At 31.3% G+C, this 16,720-nt stretch overlaps 1 protein-coding gene across 2 annotated transcripts; it reads left to right on the top strand.

Moving 5' to 3' along the window:
• The first annotated feature begins 11,425 nt into the window (after positions 1–11,425).
• Positions 11,426–16,437, top strand: LOC101259982 (BTB/POZ domain-containing protein POB1). Of its 2 annotated transcripts, none has more exons than XM_004248021.5 (6): positions 11,426–12,084; positions 13,071–13,193; positions 13,404–13,525; positions 13,624–13,687; positions 14,425–14,704; positions 15,322–16,437. In XM_004248021.5, the coding sequence occupies exons 1-6, from the start codon at positions 11,832–11,834 to the stop codon at positions 16,133–16,135; spliced, it is 1,656 nt and encodes a 551-aa protein (XP_004248069.1). In that variant the 5' UTR covers positions 11,426–11,831; the 3' UTR covers positions 16,136–16,437. The 2 variants fall into 2 exon arrangements, with proteins under 2 accessions (XP_004248069.1, XP_010326992.1); XM_010328690.4 differs by having other exon boundaries at positions 11,628–12,084; positions 13,050–13,193.
• The last annotated feature ends 283 nt before the right edge of the window (positions 16,438–16,720 follow it).

The raw sequence follows: 16,720 nt of genomic DNA, 5'->3' as shown, positions 1-16,720 counted from the left end.
ATGTTCCATAAGAAATAATTATTATTATAAATTGTTTTGATATCGATTTCGTCAGTTGGCTATAACTTCCAAAAACTATCGAGAATTTGCATAATCGCTTAGAAGAAAATGGTTCCATAAGTAATTGTTGATGTTAAGGTATAGTTGCCTTCACCACCTCCATGGAGAGCATGGGCTTGTTGAGATATATATATAACATGATTATAATGTTAGACGTGATATTTTATTTCAAATACTTAGGGCTTTTAGATGAAATGATCATATAAATAGTATATTATTCTTTTGTAAAAATTATGTAAATCACATAGTGTAAAACATAAATTACCTCCTATCCCTACTCTTTTTCAATTTACAAAAAATCTCTTATTTTTAATAAGTTTCTGATACATAATAAAACAGTCAGATACATTATATAGTATTCCATTTTATCCGTTTGTTGAGTAATTTGGTGGATTTTTATCCGTTTCTTAAGTAATTAGGGGGATTAAAAACTGAAATTTGAATTAATTCCTACTTTTAATATGCCACGGTTATTATTCCCTTAAATAAAGGCATTAAGTTGTGTGTTTCAAAAGCAGTTGTATTCCCTCAAAATTTGTCATTAGTGATCTTCTCTTCTTTTAGGCTGAAACGATATTTTGATTTTGATTAGTGAGCTTCCATTTTTTTTGGTAGAAACGATATTCAAAATTTCCTTGAAGGTAATTTTGTATCCGCTTTTGTAATGAATACTACGATATTGCTAAGGCATTCAGGAATATGGGAGAGTGAGGTTAAATACAATCAATACAAAAGTGATGGGATAGTGGTTGGGGAAAATATTTCATATATGAATCTAATCTCAGCAATTGCTACTGAATTAAATATTGATGAATTGAAAAAAAATATTATTATCCGATATATTGTAGAGGGCAAATCTTCTCCGATGATAATTAGGAATGATATGGGTGTGAAGCTGTTTATAGAAATAAAGAAGCAAGAGGTTGGATAAATCTACAGAAGTGTATCCAACCTCTTGCTTCTTTATTTCTATAAACAGCTTCACACCTATATCATTCCTAATTATCATCGGAGAAGAATTGCCCTCTACAATATATCGGATAATAATATTTTTTTTCAATTCATCAATATTTAATTCAGTAGCAATTGCTGAGATTAGATTCATATATGAAATATTTTCTCCAATCACTATCCCATCACTTTTGTATTGATTGTATTTAACCTCACTCTCCCATATTCCTGAATGCCTTAGCAATATCGTAATATTCATTACGAAACCGGATACAAAATGGAAGATCACTAATCAAAATCAAAATATCGTTTCTGCCTAAAAGAAGAGAAGATCACTAATGACAAATTTTAAGGGAATACAACTGCTTTTGAAACACACAACTTAATGCCTTTATTTAAGGGAATAATAACCATGGCATATTAAAAGTAGGAATTAATTCAAATTTCAGTTTTTAATCCCTCTAATTACTCAACAAACGGATAAAAATCCCCCAAATTACTCAACAAACGGATAAAATGAAATACTATATAATGTATCCGACTATTTTATTATGTATTAGAAACTAATTAAAAATAAGAGATTTTTTGTAAATTGAAAAAAAATAGAGATAGGAGATAATTTATGTTTTACGCTATGTGATTTACATAATTTTTACACGAATAAAACCAAACAAAAGCGGTTGCATTACTAGTAGCCCATGAATGATGTGGTCACATATTTGTGCGACAAACCAAATTACATTAAAGCTTATCAAGCCGCAGAGGAACAGTTCCTACTTTTTCTGCTTTATTCATAATATAGTGTCAAAATTTTAACTAAAGGATATTAAAAAATAAAAAAATTTAAATTATATAAAAGTTGAAGAATATTAAGATATAATATATATTAAAATATATATATTTATCTAGCTATGCATAATAAGTGACTTTCATAATTTTCTATTACTCTCCTATTTATAAATCAGAACGTTTCTTTCTTTGAAGTAAAAGTTCAAATTTCATTACTAATAGAATAACAATTATCATTAAAAGTTTGAATAAATTTACACTAATCAGAGCTATATAAGTTAGATTTTGAATCTAACTTCAAATAATTGAATTTTATAAGTAACTTGTAAAATTATAAGGTATTTAAATGAAAAAAAAAAAGAACTTCTAATAAAATGACGGTAAAATGAATAGGAAGAAAATGATCGAGAGTGAATAAAAAACCTTTAAGAGTGTCAACAAAATATGTGGGAGAGTGAACCATAACAATTAAGAAATTTAATATTGAGTTTAATTTTAAACATAAAAATATTATATATCAGTATTTTAAAAGGTAGGAGCGTAAGGCGAGACGTTTCATACAGTACGAAGCGAGATGTAAACTTCGAGGCAAGGGGTGTAAGTCCCTTGGATTTACGAGGTGTAGTCTCATGTATATTCAATTTTATAGTTTATTACTGATTAAATAAGCAAAACTAAACCTTTTCAAGATTTATGATTTTTACTTGAGATAAGTAGTATTAATAATCAAATAATGAAGAAAAAAAGTATTATAATGTTATAAAATAATATATTGTGGATGTCCACTACACAAAATTGTTGCTGCATTACTTCCCTCCATTATGAATATAACCTCAAATTTTATTCTTGTAACCTTTCACCTCCGTAATCTTCTTTTTTATTCATGTTTAATGTCATGTTAATGACTAACCTTTTGTATGCCTCTATGTTACACTACAAATAGAGGCATAATAGTTCATACTATATACACTTGAAGATTTGATGAATACTTTACAGAATAAGAAATGCTCTCATCTTTTGTCTCCCTATTTTTATTGCTTTATCTTTTATATTTCTTGTTTTATTTTGTTTTAGTTTTACAATACGTTATCAGCATGAGTTGCTCATTCTTTGTAATCAATGGTAGGTACTTCTTGATTTTTTATGAATTATCCTAGTAATTCTTCATGCAAGGTATACTTCATATTTTGTATATTATTTGTACTAGCAAAGCTTGTTTTGTGGTTATTTGATAATGGTTAGTAAATTATGATAATCTTCACAACATATTGTGAGGTACAATGTTTTAATATATTTTACTTGAATTTTTGATTCTAACATGTTGTTCTAATTAATACTTTTGTTCATTTTTATTCAATTTAAGTCAAATTCATATTATATTTATGATATTTAATATTTATTTATTTTCGGTAATGTTTGGTTTATAAGACATTGGTTGAGGGTAAGACAGTGAATTCAGATTTCACCGCACCAAGTGGGTAAGACATCAAGTAAAGTCTCAGTGCATCAAGATAATAAGAAGTTGTGTTCAAGTCCCATCGATTTATGACCAAATGCATCTTCATATGGGTAAGACATTGGGTTTAAGTCCTAATGCACTATAATGATGATGACTAACATAAAGTTATATACTTTTGACTGAAAGTGATGAAATTTATCCAATTAATTTGCTCCATTCTCTTATGTGAAGTTTATAATATGTCTGAAAAAAGACAAGTAGTTGAATGTATGAATATGGATGTGGTAAAATATTAATGGTCATCATTGTGGTAATGAAAAGAAAGAACATTATGGGTTCTTAAGATGATCTTATTCAAATGTGAAGGTAATTTTTATCCATCAAAGTGGTATGAGAAGTTATTAGGCACATTGTTGTTGGTTCAACCCAAATTTTGAAAAAAATTATAAATACTCCATCAAATAAAAGAATATAAAGTAATAGTACATTTGGTACATTTGATCTTTAAATTGATGTTGGGATGAGTCAAATAAATTTGATATAAAGGCGAAAGTATGACAATGAGTTTCTAATAAAAACTTATGGAGCATGTTTAAATGGTTATGGTTCATTTCTTAAAGTAAATGTGACTTGTGTTCTTATGGATAAGAACATGTCCATGAATTGTTGGATAAATGTTACATCTCACCTTCTAAGGGATGTTTGAGATATTGAAAAGAAATATTTTGACATAAATGATCATTTAGTCATATACTTTAAGTACTACACTAATATTGTGATATGTTAAATTATGAACTACTGAAGGACAAAGAATAGAATAGTTCTTTCCTATTAAGGTTGTGGCTATGAAAAAAAAAAAGTCTTTGGTTGTCTAGAAATAAGTCTTGCATGTGATAATTTAACAATGACAATAATAATAATAATTTTCTCCTGATGGTCACCATAATAATGACGTTGTAAAATTTGTGATAGTACACAAAATTAGTTGAGAGTTCCGAAAGGACTAATTTGTTACTATCCGGAGGGATGAAATTGTTCATACTATTGAGGTTGTAGTGAGTTTCAAACGAAACTTTTAAGTTCCTAAAGAATTGAAAAGAAATTGAGACTGTAAATTATGAGAAGATTTAATATCTTTAAATAACTACAACAAAAGTGGGTTGTAGATATTTATATATAAGATTACCCATTTTTTCCCTTTTTTTTGTTGTATACATACATGAACATGCTGATGGAATTACATGCAAAAGTAATCTAGAAGTTTACTAGAACAAATATCAGTTGGCACAATCGGTTGGCCATTTCGATTCAAATGTGATGCAAACGAAATTGAAAACTCACGTGGCTATATGTTGATGAAATAAAAGATTTTTCAAGAATTCTCTTTTGTAGCTTGTTCTCGTGATAAATTATCATTGTACCAGCTAAGGTTGAGATTGTATCCCCTAAGATTATTTGGAACATATAAAAAGGTGAATATGGGCCCGTTCACCTGGCATGTGGACCGTTTACTCTTATTATTTAATAGATGCATCTATGGTGTGATCACATGTGCATTTGTATCAACTTGTAAATTGATTTTTGGAAGGTTGTTTGCTCGAATTATTAAATTAAGAGCACAGTTCCAACGAAATCATGTTGATAATGCTGGTTGGTTTAGCAGATTTTGTATGCCTTCAATTATACCTAAACCATTGATTATGAGAACAAATCTCTCGAATAAAATTTGATATGAGATGAGTTTATTTAACATGCATGCATCAAGCCAACAAGGTTCTCCCGACACAAATTGGTTCAGGGTCAGAACCAAATAATTTCCATTTAAAAATTTGATGCGCACACATATGATTTTATTGCTCCATGCACCAAGATGTTAAGGGTGAATGTTAGATTTCCTAACTTTAGGGGGAGATATGTGTAGCAACTGAAAATTATGTGTGGGGTGAATTATTTAGATCCTCGTTAAAAAAAATGTGAACTTGAAGTTCAAGAGATAATGCATTTCCAAAATGTTGCAAGTGATTTGCCAAATGTATTTGCTGACCCAATATTTTTATTAAGCTGCAAATGCTTCAATAAATAGTCTTCGAAGGACAGAGTCTATGATACGCCAGAAGCGTGATAGACCAATCTATTCCAAATGTAAAACTCCTTGATAAAGGAAAGGAGCAAATTATCAAAATGGTCATTGATAATGAGGTAAGTGCTTTGAAAGAACACTATGATATATAACACTTCATAAAACCTTGACAAAGGTTCGAGTACCTGAAAATGATGAAAAATGAAGGTATCTCGATAAGTTATGTCGTATTGAAATCAATATAAAAATGATTGTCGACAGTATATTTGATATGAAGTAGCACTCAATGCTATAAATGGTTACGAGGATCTTAAATTTGAACTTGTCATATTGTGTGGACAGATAAATAATCAGCCAAATAAAATGGACTATTCATGTATATTTTGTTTCACTTAAAATAGTGATGTTTTTGAACTTATAGTTCATAGATCAAAATATATGTCAGTGGGGTACAAATGAATCATTGTGCGAAAGTATAACCGTAAGATATAAAGTATGGTTTGTGCTTTGGGGCATAAAGAGTTTTCGCAAAAATTATGACATTATTAAATGGAGATATATTCTCTAGCGGTGGATGCAATAAGACTTGTTTCAGTTTGTCACACTTCTTTTTCGTGCACACGGCTTGGTTTTTCCATTTAAGTGATGTTATCGATTAAGGAATTATTTTAATTTTTTCAGAGTCGCCACTAGGAATTGAGTTATGGTGTTCCAAGTTACCTTTTTGTTTTAATCCCTAACCAAGAGGAAATGACTCTTTATTTTGGTTTGCTAACCAGAAATTCTGTTGACTGAGTGGAAGGTATTAGGCATCCCTCGAGTCCCGTGATTTTAGCACGGTCGCTTTTATTGACTTATACTAATTTTAAAATTTTTTTGGATATATTATTTTCAGACCATGAATTGTTTGCATTTTTATTGATAAATTTTTATTTGGTTTGACCTAAATACGTAATCGTATTCTTAGTCTTCACGATTAGAGACATAACTGTCTTCTTTCCACCACACTTATATTATATATTAACCTTATTTTCTATATATCTTTACTTTAGATAAATAAGAGTTAATTGAATTATTCTACAAGGTACATCACTGCATCCTTGAGTTTATTTTTAATGTTTAAAAAAAATATGTAAACACATTCTTAATAAAAAATAAATATTTTTTATGAGCCTACATCTTTGTGTAAAGTTAAAGAAAATACTTAGTCTTTCTAAAGAAAAATAAAATTTTGGATCATATTCATATCTTTTTATTTTATATTTCAATATTTTGTTTACTCTTATAATTAATATCATATATACTTTCTACTCACACAAACAATAATACATTATTAAAAATAAATCTCATTTTTTGTTTGTTAAAATAAAACAATAATAATTTATTTATTTATTTATAGTCTAATCGTATGTACTTCATCATTATTATTTAAATCAAGACATGAATAATGTTACGATCCGTTTATTTTTAAAAGATCACAATAACCAATAAAAATAAATTAAAAATCATCAATCAATACAACCAACATTCATAAATAGGGATATAACAACTAACAAATTAATCATTTCAATCAAATTAATAAATAAAATGAAATATAAGAAAACTTGTCATAAGTTACATCAAATTCCATGAATAGATTAAAAAAAGACAAGAAAAAGTTGAATACAAAAAAATTTGAGTCGAACCTAGATTAGAACACTCACAATTTTTTATAGAATGTGTGTTGTGTTTTCTCTTCTTTTTCTTTCTGTTTCTTTTGTTGTGTATTGGTGTTTTTTTTTTTTCTGAAAATTTCTGTTTTGACAGTGATTTTAATCCTCTCTTTTTTTTTCATGTGTTTTTGCTGAAATTTTTTCTCTCTTTTTTGGCTTTTCTCATGTGTAAATATATAGTATGTAGGAGTCTATGTGGGTGTGAGGATGAGTGGGGAGGATCAAGAGTGTGAGAAGTGGTGGTGGGTAGATGTGATGATAATGGATAATATTCTTATAATTTAAATATATCAAAATTATAAATAATAAATATTAATTATCTAGAACTAATTAAAACAATAAATGACTAATTAAAAATATAATTAAGAAACACTAGTTTATTTATACATTTAAATTATAAGAAGATATATTTTTGTAACTTTTCATTTTTTTAACAATTTAAATAAAACTTACCTTAAAAGATGATTCTATTTTGTTATTTCTGAATCTATAAAAATAACTTAATAAAAATAAGACAAAACTAAAATATCTAACTTAAACATAAAAGAAATATCTAAGGAATAAAAAAATAGTATAAATCCTTATGTTCGGTAAAAAATTACGTGTCTACACAGTCGTCCAATAGATGAAATACTTGAATATGCATAATGATTGATTATTACGTCTAACTAGACGATGAAGGTTATATGAAAATCCTTGAAGGATTTAAAAGGTCTTAAAGTAATTCCATTGAGTCTCCAATGGTTTTGAGATTGCTTAACACAAAGAAAGAATATTTTCAACCTTATGAAAATGATTTAGAATGTCATGTATTAGTGCAATTGGTGCACTTACATATTATTGGTTATACAAATGCTAGAAGATTATTTAATGCATAACGAAAGTTATATGAAAAGATTGTCGTAGTATCATTTAAGTTATAACAAGAAACTAAAAAAACAAGTGACTCAACGCATAGAAGATGTGTGATTTCCTTTGAGAAGTAAAGATGAGCTTCAATAAAATTGAAAGGATCAATCTCCGAGTCAGAAATGATTTGATTATGTAGATACAGAATATTTATTTGATCCCCGCATAAAGCTCGATCGCAAATGGACTATTTATTTACATATGAAGGTACAACAATATCTTGGCGTTCAAAGAATCAAACAATTGGTAATCATTTCTTCAAATCACGCAGAAATAACATTGATCTATGAAGTAAGTCGGGAGTGTGTTTGGTTGGAATCATGATCTGACATATTGAACCAATATGTGATTTTATTTTGGCAAAGGATATTCCAGCCCCTATATACGAAAATAATATTTAATGGTGTTTGGTTGGAATCATGATCTGACATATTGAACCAATATGTGATTTTATTTTGGCAAAGGATATTCCATCCCCTATATACGAAAATAATATTGAATGGAGGATACAATCAAATGAGATAGGACAAAGCATATTTCACCAAAAGTATTTTTCACGCGTGATCTTTAACAAAATGGTGAGATTGATGTTCAAAGACTCATTCAAGTAATAATCTTGTAAACTTATTCACGAAAGATTGACAACATCAATATTCGAGAAGTTGTGATGCAAGACTGGAATGTACTGTTTCAAAATATCAAGTAAAATTTTTATCAACAGAGAAAAATTACGCGTTGTACTTTTTTCCTTAACCATGATTTTGTCCCAATTGAATTTTCCTGGTAAGGTTTTTAACGAGATAACTTTCAAAGCGTATTAAAAGATATGCGTAATCTTTTTCCTTCACTAGGATTTCTTTCCCACAGGATTTTTTCCTAGTAAGGTTTTAACGAGGCATATTATCTATGGACATTCAAGAGGGACTGTTATAAAATAATATATTGTGGATGTCCACTACACAAAATGGTTACTACATTACTTCCCTCCATTATGAATATAACTTCCACTTTTATGATAATTATTCTTGTAACTTTTACCTTAATAACCTCCTTTATATTCATGTTTAATGTAATGTTTATGACTAAACCTTTTGTATGCCTCTATATTACACTATAAATAGAGACTTAAGGGTTCCTATTGTATACATTTGAAGATTTGATGAATACTTTAAAGAATAAGAAATGCTCTCATCTTTTGTCTCCCTATTTCTATTGCTTTACCTTTTATATTTTTTTTGTCTTATTTTGCTTTAATTTTACAATAAATAATTACTATTTGATAAATATCATAAATAATTTTAAAACGCCTCTATGTGCGTTTTTACGTTCAGAACTTACGTTTTTATGCTTGAGAATTACGCCTAAAATTTTAGGTCTTACGCCTTATGGATTTACATCTTTAATTTACGCTCCGACACATTTTTAGTCGCTCCTTCCTGGACTCGCCCTGAATCTCACCCGAAAAATATTTTTAAAAATATTGCTACATATAGTAATTAGAATAGTAGTTGTGAAAGTGAAGTAATGTGAGTTATGAATATAGTTTTTTTAAAATAAAATAATTTTAAAAAATATTTTAAATAAATTATGGTGTTATTTTTACATGGTGAAATGTAGAGAGAAAATGTCCTCAAAAAACAAGAGAAAAAAGATAAATAAACATGAAAGTCATTGAGATGTACCATATATGGTTGCACAACTAAAATTTAAAACTAAAATTAAAAGTTATGGAGATCGAAGGTGAAATAATTTTTCAATGCACATTATTATATTTAATAAAAAAAGATATATTATAGTGGTAAATGAAAAATTGAATAATGAATCTAAGGATTTCTTGAGATATTAAAATAAATAAATAAATAAATAAAGGACAATCCCTGTTTCTAAATAAACAAATAAACGAGCACTTCAAATCTTTTTAAATAAATGATCTCGATAATGCTTTTGAATGATGATTCTTGGTAAATTCAAAAAGTCTTTTGTTGAAGTGGTATATATTCACTATGTTTAATGGTTATCCAAATATAATTATATTTGAGAATTCGACCTCATACAATGATACTTCTAAAAAAAATCAACAAAAAAAAAAAGAAAAAATTGTGTTAAATTCTTCATTTCCTTCAAGATACAAGTATGAAACCACCATTTTACGTGAATATACATTTTCACTTTCTTCTTTTATAGGTGATTAAATAAAAGAGAGAAAGATTATTATTGATTCTCTCCATTCAAATCATGAACTTTCTCAAATAGTAATAATGAATAATATTGTTTATAAAAAATAATAATAAAAATCTTTTCCGAACTTCCTTTGGCACCTATACAAATGAAGGTATTTGCTTTTTAAAGTGTGTAATTGCGACACCCTTAAGTCTCAAATTGGCAAATACAATAGATATGTTGGGTACGTAAATAAATAAACAGGTCGAAGACCTCAGTGCTAAGTCTAAGAAAATCTTTGGGGCAAACCTTAGCGAGGACGTTGAGTTTGGACAGATTTATTGGAGAGGATACCATTGCTATCAAGGGACCAGTAGGGTTTATCAAGATCACCCATATCATTGTTAGGGCTAATATTGGAGGCTTGGATAAGTAAGGGGTTGGTAGTTCAAAAGATATTCTTGACCAGTCCCAACCTTCTCCATTCCAAATGGAAGCTAAGTTGAGGCAATCTTCACCTTTCTTTAAAGGGCCATGGTGGACAGTTCTAAGGGGAGGAGTTTCGGGAATCCATCGATGATGCCATATGTTAATAAAGGTGTCGGACCCAGGGTTCCAGGCTATAGCTTGAGAGGAAATATCCCCTCCGATGAGAATGTTCTTCTAGATGAAGGATTTGGAAGGTTTTGTAGCCCTAGAGTGACATCTATGGACCAGGATGCTGGCCCAAAGGGAGGTTGGATTAAGCTAGAACCGCCAGGCAAGGCTAGTAAGACTAGTTTTATTTTTGATATCGGCGTTTTGTATGTAACCCTAAACCACTAGATGTTTTTGGGTGAAATGACCTTCTCCCAGGAGACGTAATGCATACGTTTTTTTATGACCAGTCGTACCCCATAAGAAATCACGTTGGATTTTATTGATGGTGTTACAAACTTTTTTGGAAGATTAAAGAGTTGCATGGAGTAAGCCGGAGTGGCGTCAAAGTTGATTTAGTAATGTAAGACATCAAAAAAATTTCAACAAAAAAGTTTTTATTTTCATTAAGTTCATCTTTCTTTCATGATCATTATCTAGGTTATCTTCCATTGAATACTTTTGAATCTTTCTGAATAGATCATCTCGACGAAGCTTCTGAGTGATGATTTTCATTGAATTCGAACTTTTTGATTTAACTAATATTTACCGATTTAGTACTCTCTATGTCAGGCAAAGGTCAGCTTTTGAAAGATGCATGGTACGCGTCAGTTTCTGAAATTTGCTTTGTATCTGTTATTGTCTTTTAAAATTTATTTTGTATAAATCAATTTCGGAAATTTGCTCTCTATCTGTTATGGCGATACTGAATAAATTTAAAAAAAAAACGTACTTCTTTGAATGACTATCAAAACTATAATGATATTTGATAATTAGACCTCAAACAATGTTATTTTTTTTGAAAATTTTCAACAAAAAAGGGGAAAAAAACCTTTTTGCTTTATATTCCTCTTTCCTTCATGATATAATTATGAACCCACCCATTACATGTATATACTCAAAAAAATTTTACTATTTTTGCTCTTTCTCTCTCTTCTTTTATTAATTTTTTCTTCTCTCACTAGTTTTAAATTCATCTTCAACGACTCGAATCCATATGTCTTATCTCCAAACGCCATAACTCTGAATTCTCCCAAAAACCAAACAAAGCTTTTAGGGTTTTCGTAGAAAGGATATGAAGGATCAGAATTTGGACCTATTCGACCCGAGAACGGCGGTCATGGACCCGGAATACTCCCCTACTCATACCGGGGAACCCGATTTCGCCTTTGCCTTCGACGACGTCAACTTCTCCGATCGTATTCTACGGATCGAGATCCTTGGAGATTCAATTGCCGGTGGTTCTAGTTCCGACGGCGGCTGCAGTAGCTTAGCCGATTGGGCTCGTAATCGCAAGCGCCGACGTGAGGATTTCAGGAAGGAAAACGGTTAGTTTTCGTGAATCTATGGTGTTTCTAATTGGATTGTTTTAAGTGTTTGTTTACCCGATTTATCTCGGTTATCGGAACTCGTGAGGTATTTGATTTTGTTGAATAAGTCAAAATTGCAAGGGAAGTTGGGTTTTTTGGGGTTCAAAATTGTGATTTTTTAAGCTTCTTTCTTGGATTGTGGTTTCCTCGGGGAAAAGGGAAGAAATGACGATGGAAAAGAGAAAAAAGATGGTGGGAGATGGCTGGTTTGGAATAGTTGAGGTGTCGGTAAGCTGTTTTGGACTACTGGTTGTTTACGTGGAAAGTTTTGAGAGGGTGCCTGAGTGTAATACCAGGCTTAAATTCCCGTCAAAACACTCAAATATGACCGCCTTCCTCGACGTTTGTCGGTTACATTTATCCTGTCAATAATACTCATGAGTCGTCTTGGACCTTCGTAGGTTGTCTCCATTGGTTAACTTTTGTGCACGCTGGCATCGAACTCAATCATATAAAAATTGTTTTGTACATTGGAAATAGTTTTTTAGCTTTTCCTTGTGATATTATTATGAACTTCATAGTTTAACTTTTTAAGGGAGATTTTGATTAAATGACATGAACATCATATTACACTGACTTGAACATGTTTCAGAGTATTACCTTCTTTTTCTTTTTTATAGTATGTGTTTTTTATGGTTAGTCAAAGTGTCATATTGCTTAATTGAAGTTTTCGCATATTCTGCTTTTGTGGTTTGAAATCGTGACGGAGTTAAACTTAAACATATCACTTGCCGCATTTGCTTACAATGAGAATTCAGCTGCTAATATTTTCCTTCTGTAATCATTTCATTTTAGGGGAGGTTGGGTGTATGGCGGCAAGGGATGAACAATATACACTTTCTTCCCTTGCTATAAATGTTATGCATAGTGATTGGAATTTTGCTCTTTCTTATGCTGTTATGGGTTTTTCTGATGATAATCAGACATGTACCACTCGTTTGCAGCTTTGGATATCACAGCATGCCCTGAAGATCAGATAATTTGCTGTAATCAAATTGATAGTGAAGATGCTGATAACGAGAATCAGGATGAAGCAGTTGTTGCAATGATTGAAGAGACAAACTCAGGTATTATTCTTATAAATAAATTACTTTCTAGATTTCATTTCCTTAGTCCCTATTTCCCTGGGAACTCTTATGACACTTGAAGACTCTCTTTGTTATAAAAAATTCTGTACGACTCCCAATGCTAATCTGACCATGGAGTCGTGAAGAAGGGTGGTATGGCATGGCATGGGCCGGAAAAGATAGATAAACCATGTTATGTGTTCTGTGCAGGAGATGAAGCTGCTAATAGTGATGATTCAACTTGGAATTGTGATTCTCCAAGGGTTATGAGAGTTAAAACACTAAACATTAGCTCCCCCATTTTAGCAGCAAAGAGTCCATTCTTCTACAAGGTAAACATTCAGTTTCTAGTGTAAGCTGCTTATGCACAGTCTAGATTCTAGAATTGGTATTTGAAGTTTGAACCCGCTTTATCGTGCAATTTATGCAGCTCTTCTCAAATGGGATGAGAGAGTCTGAGCAAAGACAAGTAACTCTACGGATCAATGCTTCAGGTATGTCATGTGCACTGTTGTTTGACCTTGATTACATAATGGTCAATGAACTTTAGTAGAAATTAACTTGACAAAGTCTGAATGCATTTTCCTGTTCATCATGAATGTGAGGAATTTGCAAATCATAGGGAATTGAAAGGTTTCTAGTGTCATACTTTAAGAGGTCGTTTGGTAGAGTGTGTAAAAATAATGGTAAATAGCGTGTATTAGTAATGCTTGTATTAAAAATGTATGTATTAGCTATGCTTGCGCCTTGCATCAATTATACATAGATGATTTCTTATGCTTTGTTTGGTTTATTGTATTAAAAAAAACATGCACCGCATAAAAATATTTATTAAAAAGATACCCTTCATAATTATGGTGAAAAAAATGTAAAAAATATTTTGAAGGGCAATGGTGTCTTCAACCAGCTAACACATGCATTAAAACCCTTGCATTACTAATACCTGAAAATTCATGGTATTAGTAAATCACACCTTAATACACGATTGAACATTAGTTATACATAACATGTATCAAACAAAGTACTACTAATACATAAAGCTAATGCATGCATTATTTTTGCTAATGCACTCTACCAAACGACCCCCAAGTGTTTTATAATATTTTTCTCCTGGACTTCTGGTTTTGATGATTGTGTATCAAATATTGTTTTTCATATGAAGTGGCTTTAAAGTCAGTATCAGATCTCACACAAAAAATGGTTTTTTCTTTTATTTGTTCCCATGGATCAGAGGAAGCTGCATTGACGGAGCTCCTGAAATTTATGTATAGAAATATGTTGACTACAAATACAGCGCCTGGGTTGCTTGACGTGCTCATGGCTGCTGACAAGTTTGAGGTTGCATCTTGCATGAAGTATTGCAGCAGGCTACTGTGTAATTTGCCTATGACTCCGGAGTCAGCCTTGCTGTATCTGGAGCTTCCTTCTAGTGTCCTGATGGCTGATGCAGTTCGGCCATTGACTGATGCAGCAAAACAATTCCTAGCTGCAAGATACAAAGATATAACCAAGTTAGTTCCTTTTATGCTTACCCTTTTCCTTTTACTGGAGTTATTTAGTTTGTTATCCAAAACAGCTGTATGCACACCAATGATAATTAAGTCCATAAAACAATTGTTTAGTATGCCCATTTTTCTCTTTTTTTGTCAAATATTTCTGCTACCGGATTTTATTTTGGCCAATTTCAGCAGATGGTTCGAAGTTTTGTTTCAGTAATATGTATTTGGTAAGCAAAACTGGAACCTTTTCTATAACATTTGGGTAATATATTGGGAACTTTGTGAGCTTTTAAAACCTAATAGTTGTAATGTAAGAATCTGACTTAGCAATTATAAAGAAGTAATATGACCATTGATTTATATACCTATGCATAAAATGTTCATTTAAGTTTCAACATCTGAAGGTTGTCAATAAACTAAACTACATAATTGTTTCAATGCATAACCACTAATGTTAGTAATGTAATTCATTTCAATTTGATAAGAGCAATATGTCATGAACTTTGTAACATGTTGCTTTTTCATCTTGTATGAAGAATTGACGTGTATTACATTACTAAAAAAAATTTTTTATGGAAACATCTGGTACTTGCTTGTGCTTGTTTAATCAGTTCATTCATCTTCGGCAGATTCCAAGAAGAGGTCATGAAATTGCCTCTTGCTGGTATTGAGGCAATTTTGTCCAGTGATGACCTTCAGGTAGCATCAGAAGATGCAGTATATGACTTTGTCTTGAAATGGACAAGGGCTCATTATCCCTTGATAGAGGAACGCCGAGAAATTCTTAGTTCAAGACTTGGTCGCTGCATCCGGTTTCCTTTCATGAGCTGCCGGAAACTTAGGAAGGTTCTTACATGTAATGACTTTGAACATGAGTTTGCATCCAAACTAGTGCTTGAGGCCCTGTTTTTTAAAGCTGAGGCCCCACACCGCCAACGAACTCAAGCTGCAGAAGAATCAGCTTCGACCAGTCGTCGTTTTGTAGAGCGTGCATACAAGTATCGGCCTGTTAAGGTGGTTGAGTTTGAACTTCCACGCCAACAATGTATAGTCTACTTAGATCTTAAGCGGGAAGAATGTGCTAATCTTTTTCCATCTGGGAGAGTATATTCTCAAGCTTTTCATTTGGGTGGACAAGGGTTTTTCCTGTCCGCACATTGCAACATGGATCAGCAAAGCTCTTTCCATTGTTTTGGTCTCTTTTTGGGAATGCAGGAAAAGGGTTCAGTTTCATTTACAGTCGATTATGAATTTGCTGCGAGGACAACACTAGCAGAGGAGTATGTCAGCAAATACAAGGGAAACTATACATTTACTGGGGGTAAGGCAGTTGGCTATCGCAATTTATTCGCCATACCGTGGACTTCTTTCATGGCTGAGGACAGTCTCTATTTTATTAAAGGCGTACTCCATCTCAGGGCTGAACTTACTATCAGGCCCTGATTTTTCTCTCCTACGATTTCAATTACTACTGTTGTTTTGCTTATTAGCTGAGCCTCCCGATTCCCGATCTTTTTTCTTGGCTTTTGATCAAGCAAAAAGAAGTGTAACGTGTAGGTGTCGGTACTAACTGCTGTAGGTATTAAAACGTTTCGTAATGTTATCCTTTTGACCATAGTAGCTTTATCCCTGTGCTCTTTAAAACATGAGAAAGGATGTAAATGGAATTCAGTGAGTGAGAAATGTTTGATTGTTCTGACCCTGTTTTAATGCAATACAAGGCACAGAGGTGAACATTGTGAATAGGTTATTTGATTTTTAACTTTCTTATGCCCTGTTATGTCATAGACAGGTATATAATTTATATCTGGCTCTGTGTGTGTGTATCAAAATCCCTTCTACTGATTTAACAATGTTCTTTCTTAGTAATGTTCATGAGGTGAAGCTACTAATTGAATGGTAAACATTGGGTTACTGGTGACTCATACAATATATTATGTGTGAATTGGAATTCCTTTCTACTGTCCATTTCACTTATGATTCGTTTTGTGTGATAGATAATCATGCGATAAATTCGTAGAAATTTAT

This window comes from Solanum lycopersicum, chromosome 10, assembly GCF_036512215.1.
Source record: "Solanum lycopersicum chromosome 10, SLM_r2.1".
NCBI classification, from domain to species: Eukaryota; Viridiplantae; Streptophyta; class Magnoliopsida; order Solanales; family Solanaceae; genus Solanum; species Solanum lycopersicum.
Note: the sequence above shows the minus strand (reverse complement) of the source record. Positions and strands in the feature narration are given on the sequence as shown.